At 43.2% G+C, this 26007-nt stretch overlaps 1 protein-coding gene across 2 annotated transcripts in view; it reads left to right on the top strand.

Annotated features, from left to right (window-relative positions):
- The window catches only part of ADCY2 (adenylate cyclase 2), a 1840236-nt gene that overhangs the window by 757749 nt on the left and 1056480 nt on the right, over positions 1 to 26007 (top strand). For both annotated transcript variants that reach the window (XM_078687629.1, XM_078687630.1), the window contains exon 7: positions 3746 to 3922. In XM_078687629.1, coding sequence (XP_078543755.1) covers positions 3746 to 3922 — 177 coding nt within the window. The remainder of the gene's footprint in view (positions 1 to 3745; positions 3923 to 26007) is intronic.

The raw sequence follows: 26007 nt of genomic DNA, 5'->3' as shown, positions 1-26007 counted from the left end.
TGAGTACCACAGACTGAAACTTGCCTGCAGCACCCTGTCCTTGTCTTTCCCGGAGGCCCCTCCAACGTTAGCTGCACTGCAGGATATACTAACGAGGGCATCACCGCGGAAATTAGTCACTAGATTATACACAGCTATGCAAGATCAGGCCCCAGTTGTGACACCTCCATCGTTCCAGTTGTGGAACATGGATTTAGACCCACAGCTTTCGGATGGACAATGGGAGTTTTGTTGCAAACAGTTACTTGAGCTCTCCCCGAATTATAGATTGCGACTAGTGCATTTTAAATTTCTGCATAGATACTATAGGACACCAGCTAGTCTACACCGTATGAATCTGAGACCTGATGCACGTTGTTGGAGATGTGGATACAAACCTGATAACTTTATACACATGGCATGGAACTGCCCCCAGCTGAGGGAATACTGGAATGAGATTTTTGCGGCTGTGAATCAGATATTAGACAGGACAGATCCCCCCCGCCCCACATCAGGGACTACTAGGCTTTGTGTGGGACACTGCACCCAATGTGAGAAAGTTGCATGCGCTCCTGCTATTGTATGCTAAACGGCAGATCGCTCTGTGTTGGGGGAGGAAAAGGGCTCCTACCTTTAAAGCATGGCTGGCAGATGTTACATATGGGCAGGTTCAACTGGAGACATACTGGGAACTAATGCCAGCTGCCTTCAGACCCAGGGACATTTGGGAGCCGTTTCTCTCTTGGGCCAGAGCAAGGGCGGCCCCCCTAGATACTGAGGACTAAAAGGTACCAACATAACAACTGTATAGATACGCCGTCTGACTCTAGAAATGCTCAACATTGGCAAGCAACTACGATATGACTGTAATCCTATTGCTCCTTTATACTGAGTGAAAGACGCTTGTTAGATATCTATCATGATGAGGGACTTGGGGGTATTGATGTGCCCTGGGGGGCGAACTGTTGTAAATCACGTCAACCTTGCAAATGATTACGTCCTGATTATCTACATTGTGTATCAGTTTGATGTTAAGTATGTAGTGTGACCCCTCGCAACATTTGATTTACTCCTATGCAATTCTAAGCATGCTCTTTTCTTTGTTTTCATATTGTAATGGATAGTATGACAGTAGGAGCTGGACCGTGTTCCGTTTTGGTTGTATTACGAGACATTGATTCTATAACCTGTAGAAACTCATGTGTTGATCCTTTGGCAAAACATGTATGCATAAATTCGTGAGCAGTATCACTTGAAAACCTCAATAAAAACAAGTTTAATAAAAAAAAACTAAAAAAAAACACAATGGCTTTAATTGCGACCCTTTATTAAAAAAATTCGAATCACTGCCGGAAATAATGTCCACTTTAATCGAAGATCTGAGGAAAGAGGCCCAGACCAGGCCACTGAAAACATCTATTTCCCCATATCTTCAAACTCATGACAAATCTACTATAACAAAACCATGCTTAAACAGTCCTGAGCGCTCAAGCTGCAATAAGAGTAGTACGAAAATGGAACAACAATTTCACAATGCTAAATTAAATACCCAACGTGAACAGCCCCCCATTGTAGTTCAAGAGCATGCACTAGGTACTCAAAGAAGTGTTGTTTACTCTGGCAATGTATCTATTCTAAATTCACAACCACCGAATGCCCAAGAAAGAATTACTTCACTTAACACTGATGTGGTGTCAGCCATTTCACCGAGTCTTGCTAGACCTTCAAGTACGATCATACAAACCTCGATGGAAGGGAACCCCTTGTCCAGGAAGAATAAGAAGAAATTAAAGAAATTAAATAAAGCTAAAAAAAAGGGCAATGCATTACTATAGTGGCTTGGAACAAATAAGAGTGAGTTAACTACCAACTCGATCTTGCCGTCTGTAAAACGAGTCCATTATCCTGAAGAAACAACGGAAAAATTGAATGAGACTTTAATCAAGTCCAATGATGACCACAATAACCTGCCCGACCGAGTGCAGAATTTATCAAACCTAAGGGGAAAAAAAGAAACCACAAGCAGTAATAAAATTAAAAAATCTAATAGTAATTCGTCCAAGCAAAATGAAAATTCTATCAAACTGCTCAATAAAAGTTCTCTGTTTTCCCAAGGTGCAAAAAAAACTACTAATCAGGAGCCAAACCATAAAATAACAAATTATATAGACGAAATCCAACTGTCAAAAATAGAAGAGGAACCAACAAATACTGAGGCCCTCACAGAGGTGGAAAGACCTGAGTACACAACGCAGTCCCCTCAAGAATTAGCGAGAGGAAGCGACCGGCTCACAGACGTCTGCCTCTCGACTCTCAAATCAAGTAACCAAGGTAACCCAGAGTATCCACTCAACGAAAAGTCAAAAGTCACTCACCGACCCATTAGTGTCATGCTCGAAACAGCAATCTTTGCATAAATCAAATCCTAACCATCGAGAGCCTCCTTCCCTGTAACAACAATACAAAAATATATTACTGTATCCGGAATACGTATCCCAAGGAAAATGGGATATTTTTAATAGAGGGAAGATTTTAAAGTTATGCTCGCAGCTCCCTGGTCTAGAAAACGTAAAATCAATGGATATCGAAAGTGTGGCTTTCACTGACCCTGAACAGGGCCAGAAAAATGAATCGACTGTGGTAACTTTCTACAATCAAGACCAGGCAGCAATCCTAATGAATAACAAAAAACAACTTAATGATTGGGGCGTTCGGGTTAGCTCCCATCCCAACACTAAATACCCGGATTTTCTAAAAAAACATCTGCAGCGCTCCAGTGCTTTTCTAGTAATTTTAACAGTTTAATTGTTCTTGGGAACATCAGATATTGTGGTATTGTGCTAATCTGTATGTTTTATTGAAGCACGTTGTCTTTTATGATTTTTGTTAATCGAAATAAAGACATAATTAAACTGAAAACTGAAACTTGAATGTCCAACTAACTATAACGTCCCTGAAACCTATGGTTTTTTCAGTAAAAATATATATTTATATACATATATATACACTCACACACACACACACACACCCACACACACACACACACACGCACACACACACACACACACACACATAAATGTTTGTATGTGTAGAGCCCTACTTTGTGAGGTGGATAATGAATGTGAGTTGTATCTCTTGCCCAGATTTAGAAGTGATTTGGTCTAACATCTTCTTTCCCTGACTATGACCAAGTTTGTAAAGGAAATGGAGGATATTTGTCCTTAAGATAAACCAGCTGGATAAACTGGCATGATTTTTTTCCTTTTTATTATCTACAAAAAGAAACGCTAAATCAGGAGCCGTCGGCCTGCCTTTGCTATTCTTCTATCTCTCCCCCAAACCCATTTTATTTGTTTTGCTGTAGAAGTTCTTGAATGCAGTATTTGGTTTAAGAAAGTGCATTAATGTGCAATATCAAGGAAACTATTAATCTTGTGAAGTCATATAGTGTGGGCTCACAACTATATAATCGATTACATTTTGCACATATCGACTTTCTTCATTTGCTTCTGATTTATGTCTGGTGTTATTTACTTATAATCAATGCAGTTTTAATGTTCTAATCAATGTACATATGTTGTTTAGCTTGAAGTGTTAAGGTTTACAATGAAGTGAGATAAACTTAAGTTGATTGTGTGTTGTATTTGAAGTAGTTTTGGTTACTCTCACAAATAAGCTTGTGTAGTAAGCACAGTTCAACAATGTCCTTATGGAGTTGCCAATGATTGACTCTAATCTCTTTCATTTGTATGTCTTTATTATGCAGGGTGAAAAACGAAGTCCTCAGCATCACTTCAGACCCCGGCACACTCTCGATGGAGCCAAAATGAGGGCATCTGTCCGTATGACACGGTATTTGGAATCTTGGGGAGCAGCCAAGCCCTTCGCTCATTTACACCATCGAGACAGCATGACCACTGAAAATGGCAAGATCTGCACTACAGTAAGGGATTCTGTATTTCACTTCTATTGCTTTCTCTTGCATTCCATAATTATATGCTTCCCGCAGACTCAAGTAGAGATGTTTCTTTTGATAAGCTCAGTAATTTATTTGAAAGTTCTATAAAGAATTGCAACCAATGTACTGAAGATGTGACTCACCCCTCCACTCAGTTCTCTATCTATCTATCTATCTATCTATCTATCTATCTATCTATCTATCTATCTATCTATCTATCTATCTATCTATCTATCTATCTATCTATCTATCTATCTATCTATCTATCTATCTATCTATCTCTCTGTCTGTCTATCTATCTGGACACATTCATTTTTGATAGGCATGGGGAGATTTAGTGATTTGCCCAGAATCACAGGATGTTGAGCGTCCCAGCTGAGACTCGAACCCGGTTCCCCAGCTTCAAGGTCAACCTCTCTAGCTGTTAGATATTCTGGGTAGTTCCCAAGTTTAGGTGGAGCACAGCTCCATTATAGAGCTCCCTACAACATCATCAACATTCTGAATCTGTTCGTCTTAAATGCTTGTATTTCTAGCAAAGTTTTTAGGCCTAGGATTAGTGCAGTGCCATCTATGCTGAGGTAGGAAGTGACAAAGTCCTTTGCCATTTGTACAGCAAAGTCAGGGCTGATTTCCAATAACTCAGGACTCACAACACATAGCCTTACCCTGGAGGCATTTATGAGTGTATGAACTCTAATCTTAGTGCTTTCATTTCTCCAGCCTAGAGAGGATGTCTTACCCTGCATGGCACATGGAAAAAAAGGGAAAAGCTGGTGTGAGCAGTAAGAAACTAGAAGCAAAAAAAAACAATGAGCTGCATAATGGTTCATGGAGTCTGGGGAACATATGTCTTGATGAATCTAGAGTGAACACACAAAAAACTTATTGTTTTACTTTTTTGGAAAGAATTATCAATAAAAATGTTTGTAAAAGAGATATGTATAGCATTATTTTATTTGTTTTACTTTTGAACTTTGAAGCCTGCATTCCCTCAGACTCTCTGTGCACCTACATCTCACCCCACTAGGCACAGAGAAGATAGGTGTACCAATAATGCAGCAAACTACCAATTTTGGCAGAGCAAGCTGCAGGAGCCAATGTTAGTCAAAAATAGCAAACGATAATCCCAATTCCCCTTCATAAGCAATCTGAAATGAAAAAGCACCAAAAATGAGAGGTCGAGGTTCTCATTTGAATCAAACTGGATGCCCCACTTGTAGATCCGTGAGGTAATTTTTTAAAAAGAACACATGTCCTAGTGGCTTAGCTGCTGCCCTAATGGACACCAATTGAACTCTGAGACCCTATGAGTAAAAAATAGGTTATTGGATGGGGCAGGTGGAAGCCCCACTCATGCAACAACCATAGTCCACTTTTGGGTGAACCACAAAAGTCACTAAAGTAATCTGTGCTTATCCGTCGGGTAGCTTGGCACAAAAGCAATCAGGTTTAACTTAGAGGCAATATGTAAAGTATTTATGCAGCACACAAACAGTAACAAAATAAAAACCCAAAACAAGAAAATCCCAACCCATAAAAAAAAAAATAGAGCAGCAAATTGTAATAAATAAAATGACACCAAAATAAATTACATCTAATCAATAGAACCAGAGTTATGAATTTGTACAGTTTTTAGTGAGATCTAGCTCCTAAAAGATCAAGCGCCAACTGCAGGTATCTGGTCATGTGAACGCAGAAGAAAATCAAAAGTTGAGACCAACTGCAATGGAGCATGGCTCTGAAAGAAGAGGTGGATTTGGCCTGATCTCGGCCTACCATTGAACTTAGAAAAACTATTGTGAAAAAGTTATAGAGAAGTTGGAGTCTTAGCATGGCAAGGCAGAGGATTGTATCCGAGGGTGCTTTCTCAAAGACAGTGCGCTGCTGGATGAGGGCTCGATGAAGCCATTGATGAAGGCAGGAAAAAGCTCAGAGCAAGATAAACTGGATTTCCAAGCTAAGGATATGGTATTTATTAAGCCCGGTGAAGATTTCTACCTTAGGACTTAGAAGATTTTCTCGAGCTTGGATTCACCCAGCACGACAAGGCTGCTGGCTGTAGCCAAAGAGGGACTAGGCCGGATATCACTGCCAGGAACACTAGCTGAAGAGGTTTGGTGCTGCAGAGAAGAATGTAGCAGGAGATACTGTGAAGTCAAGCCAACCAGCAATGCAGCTTATACGAATAGCCCGGCAGGTAGGTCCTGGTCTTCTTTTGGTTCTCCAGGCAGTTGTTAATGAAAAATGTTCTAAGTCCCAGAATTTGGAATCTGGTAGAAGGATGCCATTCCAGCATCACATCAATGGTCAAGGACCTGGGAGCAACACTTAGGGCATTAGGGCTCACTCCAGCAGAGGCCAGCAGCAGGGGTCGAGGACTCCGAAGCCTATGATGTCCCTATGGCTCAAACAGGAGGAATGCCAATTAACCCTTCGGGTCACTCTGGTGGTTCTGGGTTCAAGCAGCAAGTCCAGTACTCCTTCTTCACATAGTAGGTGTTAGACCTGTCAGCCGTAGGGTAGTCTTCCCCCCAACTTTTTGCCTTGCTCCTCCATTATTGTGCTAATCTTGTTTTAGCTGACCTTAGGACTCTTTGCACTTTAACACTGCTAACCGGTGCTAAAGTGCCTGTGCTCTCACCTCGAAACACTGCAATATTGTATTCTCCCCAGTCAGCATATTTAGTTTACTTATAAGTCTGTAGTGAAGTAGTACTACAAGCATTCAGGGTCTGTAAATTAAATGCTACCATTGCAGCACTGATAGTGCCACATCTTAAGTAGACCTTTAAAATGTCTCAGGCCTGTCATTGCAGAGCCTGTGTGTGGAGTGTTATACTGCCATTTTGACCTGGCAAAATAAACCCTTTGCCAGGCCCAAACTTTCCTTTTAATACATGTAAGGCAATCTTATGTTATGCACTGGACTGCCCAGAGGGCACTGTGCAATCTATTTAAAAAGGAGGACATGTGCTTTTAAGTTTTGCATATCCTGGTAGTGAAAAACTCTTAAATAAATTTTTCATTACCACAAAGCCTATCTCTACCATAGGATAACATTGGAGTTGCCTTATTACATTTTACAAGTGTAATTTCAAATAGGAAGAGATGACCAGCTCATGTTTGGAGTCTCTGGAATCACAATTCAAAATCCGAATTAATGATAAAGTCGGATTTTAAGTGGCCAGTCTGAAAATGCCACTTTTAATAAGTAATTTTTTTCCTGCGTCTGCCATTTAGTTCCTGTACCCTATTTCTGGTCACATGACTGGGTGTCGCTTACAGTTGGGCTTTATGTCTTCTTCCTAGACAGCTACACACACTAGGGAGCTGGGCACACCCGCTATTACAATTGAACAGTCTCTGTCCTGCCTCTCCACAAAGGGCTGCATAACCCCTGTAGTTAGTGGGGAGCCAGGACAGGGGATGCATGATGCCTCAGAATTTTAATGGGAAATCTCCTCAAGCTTCTTCCCTCTTTAAAGGCACCACTGGCTTATGAATACTGTTCCTCCGACACCACCACTTTAGTACACTTCTGGACCTGTGGATACTCTGCCAGGAAGAAGGATTGTCGTGTTGCTGAAGGATTGACACTCTGCTGGACTGCACTCTGCTGGACAATTGCTTCGTAGTGCTAACCTTCAGCCTCCTGCCTTCTGCCTGGGTGAGAAGGACCTGCATCTTTTGAACCCAGAACCCAGAGTGACTCCAAGGGCTAGTTGGCTGGCCTCCTGATAGAAAGTATCAGGGACACAACAGGCTTCCGCTAACCTTACACATGCACCTATACTCTGTCATCTGTGCATCTACTCTGCCAAGTAGTGCCCCCCAGTCCTGGATCCTTGGAAGCAGGCTTAAGGTGCTTACCAGCCTATGTGGATCTAGCATAACCAATGCATCTCCTCTTCTGCATGCCACAAACCAGAGCAGAACTGACACATTACTGCTGCTGCATGGATTGAACCTGTTGCCAAGACCCACATCACATCGCACATCTTCGGAACCCCGGAGGCACTTTGGCTGCACAGCCACCAATCAATCAATCAGGGTTTGTAAAGTGCGGCTACTCACCTGTGAGTGTCTCAAGGCGCTGTGTGGGAGGAGGTTCAGCGGGTCAGACTAAGTGCAGAGTTCATCCAAAGAGCCAGGTCTTGAGGTCCTTCCTCAATGAAAAGTGATTTCCTGAGGTGGATGGACAGGGTGTTCCATGTCTTTGAGGCAAGGTAGGAGAAGGACATTCCTCCAGTTCTGGTCTTGCGGATACTTGGGGCAGTAGCCAGGGAAAGCTGGGAGGAGCAGAGGTTTCTGTTGGCTAGGTGGAATGTGAGGCAGTGATTCAGGTATGCGGGTCTGGCATTGTGAAGGGCCTTGTATGAGTGGGTGAGGAGTTTAAAGGTAATTTATCTGTTGACTGGGAGACTGTGGAGGTCGCGGAGGTGTGAGTGATGTAGTTGCGATGGAGGATGTTGAGGATTAGTCTTTTTGCAGCGTCATGGACATTCTGGAGTCTTCCAAGGAGTTTCTAGGTGACGAAGGTGTAGAGTGCGTTGCCGTAGTCGATTCTGCTTCTGATGAGGGCATGGGTAACTGTCTTCATGGATTAGGTGGGGATCCATCTGAAGGTCTTTTGGAGCAGGCAGTGTGTGTTGAAGCAGGCCGGGAAGACAGTGCATATCTGGTGGTCCATTTTAAGCAAAGAGTCCAGTACAATGCAGAGGTTTCATGCGTGGTTCTTGGGGCTAAGGTGACTTCCTAGCACAAAGGTCCACCAGGAGTATTTTCAAGCGGAGGGGGGCTCCCACGATGATGACTTCTGTCTTGTCTGAGTTGAGCTTCAGGCAGCTGTCCTTCATCCAGGTGGTGACTGCTTTCATTTCTTCATGGAAATTGTTCCTGGCGACAGTGAGTTTTTTGGTGAGGGACATGATCAGATGTGTGGTGTCTGCATAGGAGACGATGTTGAGCCTGTGGTTCCTTTTTTTTTTTCTTTTTTTTTTTAAATTAAACCCCCAGGGATCGCTACAGGAGGAAGAAGATAGGCGGAAAAAAAGAGAAAAAACAAAGAAAAAGATAAAGATAAAGCAAGATACCATTAATGAGACAAGTTAATCACATTTATATACATTTCATCTGGGCTTTCAACCGACTTAAGAAATCGTTAATTTACACGATCCAGCCAAATAATTACGGGCTCCCATACTGATTCTCCCTCTCTTCAAGCGCTTGGACCTCTCCTCTTGAAAACCGAAAGCTCCCACTTCCCAACATTTATAAATGTACTAAACCATTCATATTCTTTCGGGGGAGCAGGATCTAACCAAACGGTTGCTAAACACAATCTGAACGTGGCCATTGCGATATAAAATAACTTCCACTCTGAAAGCGTCATATTCAAATCCGCTACCCCCAGTATAACAGCCTGAGATGATAATTGTATCATATATCCAAACACTTGCTCCAGCCGTTGTTCGACTCTGTTAAATAATGGAATCAATCTGGGGCAGGAGGAAAACATATGGATACTGTCAACCGCAAACTCCCCACACCTAGGGCAGTTAACTCCTGTAATCCCACCCCATTGTTGTATACGATGTGGGGTAATATACAGGTTGAACCATGTTTTAAAACATTGGACCTGGAGGTTAGCGGATATAGTGGCAGTATGAATAAAGCATAATGAATCATCGCATACCCCCCGTCCAACGTGTAATTCAGTCTGCCAGCGACTAAGATGTTTGGGTAGATCATCACTCCTCCTTTCATTTATCATTTTATAAATCGTAGAGATAGTGGAGTGCCCCCCCTAATAGCCTCAACTAGCAAAATAAAATCACGAATCTGTAAAAACTTGAAAAATGCAGATTACTAATACGAAATTTCTGTCTTAAACAGTCAAAGGTCCGTACCCCTTTATCTGAGACCATGTCCCCTAATATAGTAACTCCTTGTGCAGTCCATTCTCTAAAATTCCCGTCTGCAAAAATTGCTGGCAGAAGAGTATTTCCTATTACCGGAGTATAGATATGTATTCTTCCAATACTATATAATTTCCTCACGGGTGTCCAAACTTTGAAAGCCGCTAATAAAACCTTAAACCTCACACGTTTAAAGTACGCAAGATCAATATGTCTAAATAATAACCCCTTCACCTCTTCCCCGTAAATTAAACAATAAGTTGATATATCAGAATCCTCTAAATCACACTATCCAATAATACAGCGATGTATCTCGGCGTGATTGCCCAGTAATATAGCTGAAAGTTTGGTAGGGACCAGCCCCCCCTCTCTCTAGGTAGCGTCATGTATTTGAAAGCTCGCCTAGGTCGTTTACCCGCCCAAACAAACCAAGAGATTATACGTACTACTTTTTTGAACCAAGCTTGTTCAAACAATACAGGAATAGCTCTAAAAAGGTACAGAATCATTTTGACGACGTTACATCTACCCATCAGTGTTAGCTGAAGATTATTGATCTTGCTTGTGTCCTTTTCCATTTTACATAACAATGGTTTAAGGTTAATCTCCACAATTTTGTCAGGATTAGAATTTATCATTATTCCTAAATATTTTTCCTTATCAGTAACCCATGGGTCAAGCAGCGAGATTTTATCATGAAAGATAATTTGAGTCTTATTGTCATTCAAATGGTATCCTGACAGCTTACCAAACTGTAGTGTTAGATTTTGGATATCTGGCATTGCGAGCTGTGGGGAATCTGTCAAGATGGCAAGGTCATCTGCATACCCCAGTATTTTAGTATCTCCACCCCTGGATCTCACCGGCCGAATCAGATCATTCAAAAGAAATTTTTTAATTAGGGGATCAATATAAATTGCAAATAATAAAGGGGAGCAGGGACAGCCCTGCCGTGTGCCTCTAAAAATAATAATTGTGGACGTCTGAATCCCCATAACAGAGATTTGAGCCATTGGTTGTTTATACATGCTCGGAATCGCTCTAATGATTCTTTCCCCAAGACCGTAATGTCTCAATACAGCCCATAAAAAAGGCCAGGAGACCCTATCAAAGGCCTTCTCTGCATCTAGCAGAGTTAAGGCCATAGAGTCTCCTGAAACCTTAGTAAAATCAAATAACGCAATTGTTCGGCGTATGTGGTCTATTGTTTCACGCCCAGGCACAAATCCGTGTTTTTGAGCAGAGACAAGTTTCTTAATCACCCCCGAAATCCTTTTTACAAAGATTTTGGCATATATTTTAATGTCCCTATTGATGAGCGTAATTGGGCGATACGATCCCATATCGGATGGGCTTTTGTCTTTTTTTAAAAATGTTACAATTCGGGCTCTTCGCCAAGACTCAGGGGGAGCCTCCCCATCCTGAACTCTGCGGAACAATTCTAGCATAACAGGGGTGAGCTGAGGCCGAAATATCTTATAGAATTCACCCGGTAAAAAATCCTGCCCAACAGCTTTGCCCACCGGGAGAGAGTCTATAGCTTGCCAAAGCTCTTCAATGCTAATTTCCGCATGTAATGAATCTCGTTCTTCCGAGGATAACGTATCCACCCCAATCCACTTAATATATTCCCGAATTTCCGCCTGAAGTGCCTCATTATCATGGATATCTTCGTTGTACAATTTTTGATAAAACTTTTTGAAAGGCGAGAGCAATGGCTCTCTCCTCAGACGCAAGACCAACATCCGGATCCTGAATGTTTTTAATACGTGTAGAGGACTCTCTTTCTCTGATTCTTGCGGCTAACATGTGCCCTGCTCTCTCGCTATTTTCGAACATCTTAGATCTCCAGGCTATAAATTTACTAGCTGCTTTAGCCTGTGAGAGCTCTGTTATGGCTGATTTTGCTAAAATAATCTGTGTTTGGGCTGGATCGCTATCTGCTCCCATCCGTATCACACGAGTCAAGTTCAGCTCTGCTTCTTCCAGTTCTTTATACAATCTCTGTAATTTAATCTTTTTCTTCCTTTGGGCATCCCATCCATACCGGGTTGTTTCACCCCTTATCCCAGCCTTAAGGGTATCCCAAACGTTCTGGATGCCCGTGCTACCTATATTTTCTTCTAGAAACCTTATAATCCAAGGGGACATAGAATCAATATACTCACTCTCACTAAGCAAACCACGATTAAAGGTCTAAGCATCAATTTTATCCTACATGATTGTGTATTCACCTCGGGCAAAAGTGGATTATGATCCGACATTACTCACGGAAATCTTATAATACTAGAGCCTTGAGTGAGAGCGGGTGAAATAAAAAAATAATCAAGCCTAGAGCATATTTTATGAGGTGCAGAGAAAAAAGTAAATCCAGGATCATCCCGATTTAAAAGGGCCCAGGCATCAATAAGTCCATGCAGGTCCATCAAATGTCTTAAAGCCCTATAAACTTTTGGTTTTCTCCCAGCATATATAGTCCCTGGTTGATTCATAAGTCCACAGTCCATATTAATATTAAAATTTCCACAGATTATAAACAGGGATGGCCACCCAACCAGCTCCAGATTCAACCATTTAGATAATTCAGGATCGTCAAGTACTGAGCCATATATAGCACATAGTGTAATATTTTTACCCTAGCGATTTTTATCCAGCGGCCCAAACTGTCAGCAGAAGAACGAATTATATTAACCTTCCCCCGTCTCACTAAGATAGCAACTCCTTTAGTCTTAGCCTCAAGTTTTGTCCAGGATACTAGTTGAAACCCCTCAAAGTCGAGAAGATTATGGTGGCTGGCTTCGATATGCGTTTCTTGAAGGCAGAGAACATCTGCCCGCAAGAATCGCATATCTTCCCTTACCCGACGCCGTTTAATCGGATCATTAAGCCCGCATATATTAATGGATACTATTCTAATATTTGCTATACCTCAAAGAAAATATTCCAAAAAATAAACACAACCAGACATTTGTGTTGATTCTAATTTAGTTAACTTGTCTTTAAACAATGCCTCAAATCCTGCCATTTGCCCTCCCCATAGCAAACCCCCCTCCCCATCCCCCTCCCCCCTTGATCACCCACCCCCAAACACAGGCAAAATAGGTCCTCAGACCCATGTGATGCCTCCCACTTCCCGAGTGTCCCCTGGTCACTCCCTGTCTATACATCCTCATATTACAGGAGCGAGCGAGAGAGAGTACCCAATAAGAAATCAAAAACAGGTCTAGAAGAGGAAAGGAGAAGAAAAATAAAAATAAACCACCTATAGATAAACATCTCAACATTTTTCCCCCTCTCCCCCTTGCTTTATCTTTTATGTCCCGGTCAAACACTGGATCTGATTAGGTCTACATTTGCGCTGAAAGTCCTTGAGCCATTTAGCCATCAGGAAGTTCTTTCAGGTATTCTTCAGCCTGTATTTCTGAGGAGAAGACCCGAGTCTTTCCCCGACAGATGACTTTTAACCGTGCGGGGTTCATTAAGAACACCTCGCACCCCTTCTTTTCACAAGGGGGTAATCAGCGAGCGGGGTTGCCACCTCCGTTCCACTGTTGCGTGGCAAAAGTCTGGGCGCACAAAAAAAGTATGGCCATCAGCAGTTCTTTTAGCATCGGGTCGTGCTTTTTCAAAAATAGCTCGCCTCAGTAAAAAAGTGCAGAAGAATATAAGGATGGCCCTGGGCCTTGCTTCAGAGTCAGGGTTCTTTTTTTGCATAAGGGGAAAATGAAGGAATCTCTGTATCTCCATGTCCCACGACCAATGAGAGAGCTCCGTAAAAGCGGCTTGAAACAACTTCAAGACAAAACCTCTAATATCCTGGCCCTCCGCTTTCTCCTCGATTCCTAGTAGTCGGAGGTTATTCCTTCGAAGCCTATTTTCGGAATCTTCTAGCTTCCACATTATGTCGGCCAGTCTATCATTGTTGGCCATTGTTTTAGTCTCGGTCTTCTGTAGCCCTGTCTCGAGCTCAACGATTCTTTCCTCCAATGCGGCTATCCTGGCAATGACCTCAGAGCATGCCTTGGTGTTATTCCGGATAGCCCCCTGTATCTTCATTGTCGCTAGATGTCCCCTCTTATGTTCCTGTCGTGCCTCGATTTGTATTGATTTCAACATGGCATAAATCAGGGTATTGGATGGGGGTGAGTTGAACTCCCCCCGGGATCCCTTCCGTTCTTTTTCATGGGCCCTTGCCTCTCCTGATCCCGTGAGGCTGATAGTGGTCTGAGCATAGTCCCACTGAAGATTGTTGCTCGCTTCTGAGCCATCGCTATCACCATCCCTTAAACCCTGAATAGGTGCCAGTCTTGATTTACTATGGCGAGGTATGGTCTTTTTAAGTGTATCAGCTGTAGTTGGGGGACTGCCGCTCTCCTCACAAGAAGTACGATTTCCATCAATGGAGTCCCCTGTGGATTCAACATCCGACTCTTCAGCCACAGAGCAGAAGCTATCACCATCTAGAGCCTCCAGTAGTATACCAACATCTATTTCAGGGTTCTCTCCAGCCGGGGTTAGAAAGATAAAGGTGTCCACCTGCTCCAGTAACTGTCTCTGGGGAGATTTTGAGACCCCTGGATTGTTAGGACCCTCAAGCCCCTCATTGCCACTTAATTCTCGACAGATAGTGCCTCTAGGTTCCAACGGTAATATAAACGTCTTCCCCATATCAACTCCTACAGACATCTTAGCTTCTTCCTGCCCCCAAGCGGCTTTTTCCCTTCCGATACCATCTTTCTTCTCATCTGTTTCCATTTCCTTTTTATCGCTGCTTTTATCGATGCTAGTGATGTTTGTGCCGATAGGAGAAATTATTGTCACTGATGGAACCGTTATCCCATTTTTATGCGAGGTGGTTTTGCCAGAGAACATCTCCGGAACAGTTATTGCCTTCCCTCGCCCACTACTATCAGCTGCACTAGCCACATTCCCTGATTTTCCAAATTCCTTAGGTCGGGTAACATCGTTCTCACTAGGTGTCTGTTTCTCCGCTGACTTATCAGCCGGTTTTTCCGCTTGCCTCCCTTTAACCAGCCCGGGTTTTTTGCCACTCACCACCGTTGCCTTGATTGTCGGCTTCTCCGGTTGAACCGAGTGAGCGTCACTCCCTGTCTGAGGCTGCAGTAACAAATAGTTTGCAGAGCGAGAAGGAGAAAGTTACCTGCGATTCTTGATTTGGAATTCCAGCCACATATCCCGAACTATATCTAGCGGGGCTGAAGGATATTCGCCGATTGTAACTTATGCTGGTGGATCGCAACCCACGGAAACTCTGGCTGCGGTCTGTGCGGCTGGTAACCTCCGCCCTCTGGATCCGCACACACCTGGGGACTTGGCGGGTTTGGCTTGCGGAGAGAGCGCGGAGAGCAAGCATTGAGCTAGCAAGCACTGAGATAGCCGCCAGGATTTTCCTGGAGCCGCCGACCGGTAACTCCCCTGCCATCCTACCGGCTACTGCAGGAGCGTACCCATTCTTGCGGGGAGGCATCGAGTTACTCGCGTTCGGCGGCCAGAGTAACTCGATGCCTCCCCGCAAGAATGGGAACGCTCCTGCAGTAGCCGGTAAGACGGCAGGGGAGTTACCGGTCGGCGGCTCCAGGAAAATCCCGGTGGCTGAGAAACCGGATGAGCCCATGGTTCCTGATAATGGCTGCAAGGGGGGTCAAGTAGACATTGAAGAGGGTGTGGCTGAGTTAGGAGCCCTTGGGTGCTACGCAGCTGTTCTCTGTCAGTTTCGAGAGGTACAGTGGGAGTGTAATCTGTTGTATTCTGTCGGTGAAGAAGGAGCTGATCCAGTTGAGGGCCTTGTCTCGGATACCAGCTTCGTGGGGTCCTGTGGCTAGGGTGTGGTGGTGGACGGTGTCAAAGGCCGCCAAGAGGTCCAGTAGGACAAGGGCCTCAGTTTCACCCCGGTTGAGGAGGGAGCAGATGTCATCAGTGGCGGCGAGGATAGCAGTCTCTATACTATGATATGCTTCGAAATCTGGATTGGGAGATGTCCAGAATGCTTTGGTTTCGATAAAGTTGATGTTTTTTTCAATTACTTTGGCTGGGAAGAGGAGCAGGGTGATGGGCCTGAACATTTTGAAGTCTTTTGGGTCCACAGAGGGTTTCTGCAGGAGGGGGTTGATCTTGGCATGTTTCCATTCATTGGGGAAGGTGGCGGCCTCGAGGGAGCAGTTTATGGTTTGGCATAGCTCGGCTGCAATTGCCGACGCGGCTCTGTGGAAGATGCAGTGCGGCCAGGGGTCCAATGGTGCTCCAGAGTGGATGCTTTTCGTGGTCTTCATGGTGTCATCCATGGTGAGTGGGGACCAGGTGTGCAAAGTTGATCGGGGGGTCAGTGTCGGTTGTGGTGGTTGCTGGCACGGTGGAGTGTTTCCGGGCATCAAGGTTGTCATAGATAGTCTTGATCTTGTGGAACAAGAAGATGCCTAGTCTGTTGCAGAGGTCTTGAGAAGGTGGGACGTGTGTGACCTCGCTGTTGGGTTTGGCAAACTCCTTGATGATGCTGAAGAGTTCTTTGCTATTGTGTGCATTGCTGACGATTCTGTCTTGGAGGACCTACTTCATTGTGGTTTTGATGAGGCTGATTTTAAGGTGGCTGCTTTGAAGGCGGCGTGGGCTTCAGGGGTTTTGTTGTTCTTCCAAGTCTTCTCGACCTATCTACAGGTGCATCTGGAATCATGAAGCGCGGGGTTGACCCAATGCATCATAGGCACAGGCCCTCGCATTCCTAGTTGATGACAGTCTTGAACGATGACCCGGACTCTGCCATACAGCCTCGCATCTTTTTGGAACTGACTTATTGCCCCGACTGAACTTCACATCTCAAGCCCCATCGATTGGATCCTCAACAATGATGTAAGCCCTTGCATCGCAGCCTCATTGCATCTCAAAACCGACACATCACTTTGGCTGTATGACGCATCTTCAAAGCAGATGTTTGAAATGCTCTTCAAACCAGTATTTAAGGTACTTTGTTCAGTGGGCCTCACTGGGTCCCTGCATCTGTCTCTTGCACTATCCTAGTCAGCCTGAACTTGTAACTTTGGGCCTGATTATGAGTTTGGCGGATGGGATACTCCTTCACAAAAGTGACGGATATCCTGTCACACCCCAGTCAACCAGTAACCCAATTTCTTACAGTTGGGCAGCTAGGCAGTGCTTTCAGCAGCATGGCAATTCTTCTGGCAGAGGGGGCAGTGCTTAATCTGAATCTTCCACGGGTCCAGGGGGTGGACTGAAGAGTAGTTCTGAGTGTCCACAATTACCTGGTGCCGGCCTTTGTGTGTGTGTGTCTGTCTTGTTCTGTAAAGTTCTAACTTTTTTGTCTGGTGTGACAAAAGGCTGGTGTCAGGTTCCTTTGTGTGTGCTGAAGCCAAGCCCGTTGAAGAGCAAGTGGGTCAGGGCAAAGCTCGGCCCCCAGCCATCCTGGCAAGAATGCCAATCCTGCCCACACCAAGCCATCCCCTGTGAATCACTGCTGGGGAGGAATACTCTAACCCCAGCAGCAGAATCATTCGCTGTCAAGTAACCCAGGACACTGGCAGTAGGCAAAAAATGGCTAGGACAAGAAAATGCCAAGTTTCTAAAAGTAGTTAACTAGGGGTTTGAGCCATTTTATTGCCAGCAAAGTTAGGCCACTAGAAATTCAAACATGCACACAAAATAAACCTTTGCTGACAATGGTTATTTAATTTGTCATAGTGGACACACAACTCAACTAGCATGGCCAAGCTAATTGAGTTATGTGCCCACTATGACAAATGAAATGTGTCTATAACTAGTGTTGCAAAGGGTAATTTTGTGTGCATGTTCGAACTTTCTAAAAGTAGCATTTTCTGAACTGTGACATAAAATCTAACTTTACCTTTAAAGATGATTTTAAATTACAAATTATTTGAGTTTAAACATCATATCTCTACCTGCTCCCAATTCAAAGTTGGTACTTATTAAATGTAATAAGGTAACCAGGTGTTAGCCAATGGGAGAGATAGGCCTTACAGTAGGGAAAAATAACTTTAGGAGTTTTTCACCACCAGTTCATGTGAAAACGTAAGTTCACATGCCTTACTTTTTAAATACCATGCAGTCTTGCCTGTGGGCTTTTAGGGCCTATCTTAGGGGTGATGTACAAGTAATAAAAAGGACTGTTTGGGCCTGGCAAAATGTTTCTTTGCAATGTGACATTGGCAGTTTGAAACTGCACTACAGACTGCAATGGCAGGTCTGAGACATGCTTTAAAGTGCTACTTGAGTGGGTGGCACAATGAGTGCTGCAGGCCCACTAGTAGCCTTTAACTTATAGGCCCTGTGTACGTGTCATAACGTATACGAGGCATTTACAAGTAAATTAAATCTGACAAATAGGTGCAGGTCAATTTTACCTTGAGAGTTGAGTGCAAGCACTTTGGCACTGGTTAGCAATGGTAAAGTGCACAGCGTCCTCATGCCAACACTAATGAATTCAGGAGGGGTGAAGGCAAAATGGGGGCTACCAAGCCAAGGATGTCAGGTCTAACACTGTGGAAGAAATGTGGCTGTCCTTCACATTGCTGAAGCTGCTAACTACTACCCCCGTGGCCTATTAGATGTTCACTCGTTTAAATGTGAGTGTCCTTGAAGCAAAGCCCATATTTTCCTCTCCTATTTTTAGACAGATGCTGCTACCATGCCTACTTGGTGGTAGAGGAAAGGTGCCAGAAATATTCTATGGTTCGGTCTCTGTAAAGTCCATGGAGAGAAAAGAGTTTGGAGACCTACATTTTGCACCGTAGTCCATGTGTACAGAAGACTGTGACAAACGTTATCCTACGTTCACTTCTTGGTTCACCTGAATGAAAATCCCCAGCTGCTGATTTCTAGAAAGTGGTGTCCAATGCCATGTAGTGGTAAAAAATGTGTTCCACAAAATGTTTTCTTTTTCTGATACCACTCTGAACATAAGGGTACTGGATCACCACCAGTTTTCTAAACCTTGGCGTCTACTACTGTCATCTGCACTTGGAAATGCTCTCTGAATCTCCATATCACATGCTTGCATAGTGCGATTGCATCATTTGTTTTTCTTTTTCACCCTATTCATTAGGGTAATTTGACCACCCGATCTGATCAATCGTATTTTTCATAACTCCTTTGAGAATATGTCTGCTGGCAGGGCTTGAGCTCAATAAAAGCAGCTAGACCCTAAGCTAACTTTTACTTAACCAGATAAACGTCCACGTTCTAGTCACCAACATACACTTTTGAATTGGCCTGAATGTTAATCAGCTCCCACTGAAGTGAGTCAGGGAAACAGTAAATCATGTTTCTCACTTTTTAACTTCTCCCTGTAGGATAACATTTTATATACTTCAAGGTTAATGATCACTCAAACTGACTTCAATTGGAAATACGCAAATCATCCTTTCCAGTTCATCAATTTCCTTCACACTGCTTGTAGGTATCTACCATACTCCGCTTTCAATTAACTTTTTTCCAGACTTTCCTAATTCTTTAAACTGTGTTGCTTGTTTGCATTCCTAGTTGTATTATTCCTACCACATTTATTTCTGTGAGAATAAATATAAGAGTAAGCCTTGAGCTCAACTCACCCCACCCAAAGGTGAAACAATAGTTTTTGGTTTGCTTCTGTGAGATCAACCAGGTCACGGGGTCATGATTTTGTAATGCCATTACAAATAGTAACACAATTGGCCCAGCTCCTGCCTCAGCAGGCCAGATGAGTTTCTAAAACCAACTGTTAAAAATAGTTGGAATTTTCCGTCTACAAAAAAAGGCATAGACTCATTCCACAAATGGCATATTAGCAACTGATCTCCAATAACAATCGATAAAAAGCTAAATGAAAAGCATAACAGTGAAAGGGAAATCAAATAGAAAAGAGTACTCAGCATAAGCCAACATGATCCTTCGCATGGCTAGAGGCAACTTTTCTACAAGCATTAAAGAACAACTTAAGTGTAATTGCTCCTGAATCGGGGCAGATTTAAATAATGCAACACAGTGCAGCAAGGCAAGGTACTGCGCTGCGTTGTGTGAATGGGAGAGATCTGAAGAGTGCCAAATCTACTATGATATGGCACTCTTCAGATATCTCTCAGTATGAGCGCACTTGTGACAGCCTAGCCACATAGCAGGCACCCTTGTGCCATGCTGCAAGGGTGCCTGCATGACAGGCAGACTTGTTATGTTTTGTTTTGTTTTGTTGTCCTCATTACACCATCAATCTCTCTGAATGCTGTTCCTTCCCCTGAAGAATCTAACTTACTGCAATAGCTGTCTCAAGCTTTCTGACTCCACAAGCGTAACGTGTACAGCTTTTCCAAGTTAATCATTGGACAAGACAGATTTTATTGTCTGTCGACATAGCTTTCCCAGACCCTCTTGTAGCTAAGCTTATCACGTGCAATATATATTTGAGTAACATATTTCAATAGCTCCTCAATTGAGGGTGTTGGGGCTGCTGATTTTCATTTCCTTCATATCCATTGTCTTGCAAGCAGGACTAGGTAAAAGACAAACCTTTCTTTGACATCATTCACAGTGATTACTAGCACGGCATCACTGCCAAAAACCCACCAACTGAGGGCTTATCCTGATTTGATAACCAGGTATCTCAATCAGAGTCTTACTCACACTATTCCAGTATGAGGCCAGTGCAGGACAAACCAAGAACATGTGTGTGTCACCTGCATGTTGTGATCTGCATTTCTGGCAAGGGAGAATCTTGCCTTCCACTTTAGCCAATTTGATTGGAGACAATAGGCTCTATGACTGGTAAAAAAGGGATTCCTCTTAAGTGGTGCAGATTTCACTCCCTAATATAAAGTATGTCGAGACACTTGCCACAACAGGTCTATATCAATCATTGGCAGGTCCTCCTTCCAGATTGAAGATGGTGAAGGGTGATGTTTATCTTCAGCCTCCAGGAGGTCCCAATTACAAATTGATAATTAATATTTTAGGGTTTCATTACTCTCCACCATCCACAACTGCATTACCTACCATGAGTGCAATTGATAATATTTAAATCTTGAGATCGTACCCCCTGAGAGGAATGCCAATTCAGCCCATCCAATTAACCCTATTCCGTCTTTCAGATCTCTCAAATAACTTAGACCCACTTATTTTAAAGGCTGGCTCCATGTGGCATCGAGACATTCTGGTGTACCAGGGGAGTCCCAGATTGGGGCAAAAGTTGCATAATATGGGATGTTAAGAGTTCTCCACACATTCATCCAAGTCTTTAGTGGGGCAAAAATAACTTTCAGCCTAAGCCACCTAAATGTATACAAAAAGAGGTGGCGACCCATACCTTCTAACATGGCGACGTAAAGCCTGCCCTTGGGAGAGTTATCTGGCTCACTTGCTAATATGTGGATGTTTTTAAGCTGGAAAGAGTGGCAATAAATCTGAAAATCAAGCAACTCCAAGCCACCTACATTAACTTTTTCCCTAAGCTTCATCCATGAGAGCCTGATGGCCTTAGATGCCCAGATGAAACTGCTGACTTTGCCCTGGATCTTGCTTATGTACTTTGTGGGAAAAGTGAGAGTTAAACTGTCAAATTAAAATGTAATTTTAGGTTCAATAATCATTTGTATATATGAATTGCTAAGGGGAATTAGTTCCATTTTCCCAGGAGATAATCTATTTCTCTAACTTACTTTCTTCAGGTTAACCTAGGGGATATCCACTAGACTATGGACGATTTGGATCCAAAGATATCTCATTTGATTCTTAGCATGCTGGACCCCACTCTTTATTTCCCATGTTTTTATCTCTGTTTTATCTGCAATTGTGTTATATCCAGAGATCTCTCTGATCCCTCCTGCAAGCTCCATTACTTTAGAAATTGAAGGGATAGGTTTGCTAGAACATAGCAAAATATTATCTGCATATAACGCCGCTTTAACCTCAAAACCAAGCATAGATGAGGTGATGGAGGGATCCAGTCTAATCTGCTGCACAAAAGGCTCTATCTATAAACAGAATAGGAGCTACGAGAGAGGGCAGTCTTGCCTAGTTCCTCTTGTCATGGTACACCTATCTGACAACTTCTTGTTAACTAGCACTTTTGCGAGGTGACTGTTATAAATTTGGGTTTGTTCTAATTATTATGTGACTAAAGCCACATTTTGCGAGGGCTTCCCAGAGGTAGCTCCAATTTACCCTATCAAATGCTTTCAGGACTTGATGTATACTTATCCGATTACCTCTGCTATTCTGCTGGTCAATATACTAGCAAAGATCTTATATTCCAAGTTTAACAGAGATATTGGCCTATACGATTCTGCACTAGTGGAGTCTTTGGCTAGTTTCAGAACCAGCACAATCATAGCCTCTGACCAGGAGGGTTGGGCTCCATCTACCTGAAGATATATAACATTAAACAATCTCTTCATTGGTTGCGCAAGAGCATCTACCAGCGTTTTATACAGTTCAGCTGGGAGCCTGTTGGTCCGGCTCCCTTCTCACCTTTTAAGTTCATAATCTGACTTCCCAACTCTTTTTCAGAAAGCTTCTTATTAAGTGCTATAACCTGCGCTTCAGAAAGCACTGGGAGATCCTTGTCACACTCCTCAGCATTGCTATCAGACCACCCCTTGGTATGTCTAAAGCTGGGCTTACCTGGGAGGTCGCACTTGAGAAGATGGACACTAAATATGTCAAGGCTTTTCGCACTAAATATGGAAAGATATGAAGCTGATATGAGAGGAGTAATAAGCAAATTGTCAGCTGGGAGGAACCAGGAAACATGGTAGAGAGAAGAGGCACTAAAATGTAAGATCACGAGGAAGGAGGAAGAATTACAAGGTGTCTCGATAAATGATTCATCTATGTTGGGAAAACTCTGAATAGAATTAGAGTAGGCACAAGCCACATATGAGGTCAGTCAAGCAAAGAAGATTTAAGACAAGAGGAGAACTATCAAAATGCAGCGTTTTACGTATGGATAGTATAGCAGCTCACTCTTAGCTTGGAAAACAAAGACGATAAAACCAGGAACTCCATGAGCACATTTGTAGATTCAGCTAACGTAAAGAACCTTGGCACAAACAAAGAGATTGAAGGGGATGTCCTGAAGAATATGAGCACACTAAATAGAGAAGAGGTGCACCCAAATAAATCAAGAATCAAGAATTCGCTAATAAACAAGGATAGCCTAGCAGAGAGGTCATCAGCCTCCGCCTCTCCTCGGACCTCCCTGTTTTCCTGGCTCCCGGCAGCACTCAGACTCGCCTAGCCAATCATGATGCTGCTGTCACTAGCATGACAGCAGCATTGTGATTGGTCTGAGGGGGCTGGTTCTGTGCTCAGAAAAGAAGTGGGAGCCTGTGCATGTTCTCCACCCATGTTGTGCAATACTGCCAGGTGGAGAACATGCTAAGTGTGTAAGATGGTTTGGCCTGCCCAAGACAGCTGGTCAAACTGTCATGCACACTTATGGTGCACCACCCACTCTTCCTTCCTCTGACGTCATAGGAGCCCAGCCCACTCGAATCTGGCTGCAAGTTCCATACTAAAAATAAAATAATAATAACGTTCTATTATTATCATTTTATTTTTCCTTTGTACTGCTCAGAGAGCAGTGGGGCAATGCTCCTCCGCCTTAGCGAAGGATCCGCTGCTGTATGAAGCCACGCGAAGCCACTTTGCGTGGCTTTAAATGTTTTAATAAATTTGGGGTAATGCAGCACAGCACAAAACACTGAGTTGCTTTAGTCTGCATCAGGAAGGCATTCCATAGACATTGCATGGATGATCCTATGAAGCTCGCATGGTTTTTTACGCATTTCCAGATTTACTAAACCTGGTAAACCTGGGAACATGCCAAAAAGATACGCCTCCCAGGAGAGGCATAACTAGGAGAAATATGTTTATTTCTCCTCATTTTAAACTCTTTCTATGGAAACAGCATGTAAATCACATGCGCTACAACACATGCGATTACAAGGCAGTCGTTTCAACAACCGCTTTTTTACAACGCAAGCCATTACATCGCAAGTCGTTTCTACAACTTGCTGTAGGGGGCAAGCTAAACTAAGGAATAGCATCATTTACTATTCCAACACATTCCCTACTGTTGCACACGCTGGAGTTGGAATAGTAAATTACACTATTCCTAAGTCCAGTGCGCCCCCTATAGCAAGTCGTAAAAATGACTTGAAATGTAATGGTTTGCATTGTAAGAATGTGGTCGTTGTAACGACTGCGTTGTAATCGCAAGCGTTGTAGCGCATGCAATGTAACATTGCATATTCCTTTCTATGTGTGCTGTATTCTGCAGCACACATAGAAAGAGGGCAAAGCCTCTAAGGATTTTTTTGTTCAGGAAGGTGACTGCCTTGCCAAAGCGACACAAGGGGAAAGGACAGGAATGTATCTTACTGGATAAATGCAATGCATTCCTTACCTTTTCCTGCGATGCAGGGCAGCAGAGCAAGGTGAATTGCTGTGCTGCCCCGCCCTGCATCACAAATGTCATAAATATGCCCCTCTGTGAGCCTTAAACAGCCCAGTGTGCAAGGCCAAAGGAAAGGTGGTAAGAGCACAGACTTTGTGATATGCAATTTTTAACTTTAAAACTGCTGTTTTATTCTAAACTTGACTGGTTATATTTCTGTTCTTGTTTTCTCTAAAGTGTGCTGAGGCTACTAGAAGGCAAATCCCCTTCCTTTACACGCAAAAGAAAAAAACACGTTTTTTATAAGTGTGCGGAAATCCTTATTTAGTGACTTTACGTGTGGGCCTTACCTGAAGGGTTGAACAGGAACTGCAAAGTGTGTATTGGGCCTGTCTGTATTCAAAGAGATTTTGAGCACTGGAGCATTTCCATCCCCCTCCACACCCATTTTGTGCTTTAGTGATTGACCCACAGCCACCTATGCAGGCCTCTCCTCTCCTCTCCCCACACTAACACCTGACACAGCCCCTTATGTTTTAGGTCACATGTGCTTTAATACATTTCTTTATTGGTTTTGCATACTTGTTCTATTTGGTTCCTAGGGATAGGGTTTTTAATGGACATACGGCTTAGAGTTTGTGTTATAGTTGGTTCACAGTGCTAGGGTTCTGATTATTTTCCAGGGCTAGCGTTTGGAATGGACCTAGGGCTTAGGGTATGTGTTCTGAAAGGCTAGGGTTACGGCTATGATTCTCAATGGCCCAAGGCCACCTTATCACTGATTCTATTTAACTTTAGGGCATCTCAGCCCGAACCTTTAAGCACAGGGCAGAAAAGGCAAGGACAGTTGTCTATTTGGGCCTGTTTGGGCCAGGCCTTGGGTAGAGATGCTGCCAGTTTCACATTCCCACACCACTCTCCAAGATTGAGCCAGAAACAGCCATGCAAACAAACTCACAAAAACGCACAAGTCTCACTACAAACAAACATTGTCAATCCACTCCTCATTCTCTCACATAACTCTACCCACTACTTGAACACACTCCCACATACGCTTATATTCCTACACCCACAATCTCCCACATTGCGCACTACTCTTTACTACAACATAACCAAATACACTTTTATTGTACTTACTAATACAACACTCACACAAATAATCTCAAAAACTCCAACCCTTACAACAGTAACACTTTTCACTGCCCTCCTACTATTCCTAATATTGCACTTGCCACCACTCTGAACCCATACTTCAACCACCAATCATACCATTTACCAACACAGCAATCTTCTTCTACTCACACTCAACCAATGACAACACACTATCAACAGCCCCCACTACAAACAAGGAAATATCATCCCCCTGCTCAGCCTACAAACATCTCTCAAGATAAATTTTCTCCCTGTCTCACACTACTCAGACACTATACTTATGCAAAACCACGTTCCCTTCTCGTTCAACATTCACAACTCACTGTTCTTTCACACTCAAACCATACACTTCAAATCACTAACAAAATACCAGAGAATAGTTCTCCACAAGAACAAAACCAAATACACATACAGGATTTACCAGCACATTCACTTACTCATCCAACAACTCACACCCATCCCATCACACACACACATTTGCTCTTTGCTAAACAGAGACTAAACAGAGACAAAAATAACTTTTGTTTAAAGCCTTCTCAAACTCACACTATACAGCAAATAGTCCAGTCTCTCAATCCACAAAC

This window comes from Lissotriton helveticus, chromosome 4_1 (genome assembly GCF_964261635.1).
Source record: "Lissotriton helveticus chromosome 4_1, aLisHel1.1, whole genome shotgun sequence".
NCBI classification, from domain to species: Eukaryota; Metazoa; Chordata; class Amphibia; order Caudata; family Salamandridae; genus Lissotriton; species Lissotriton helveticus.
This window is presented reverse-complemented; position numbering and strand designations above follow the sequence as displayed.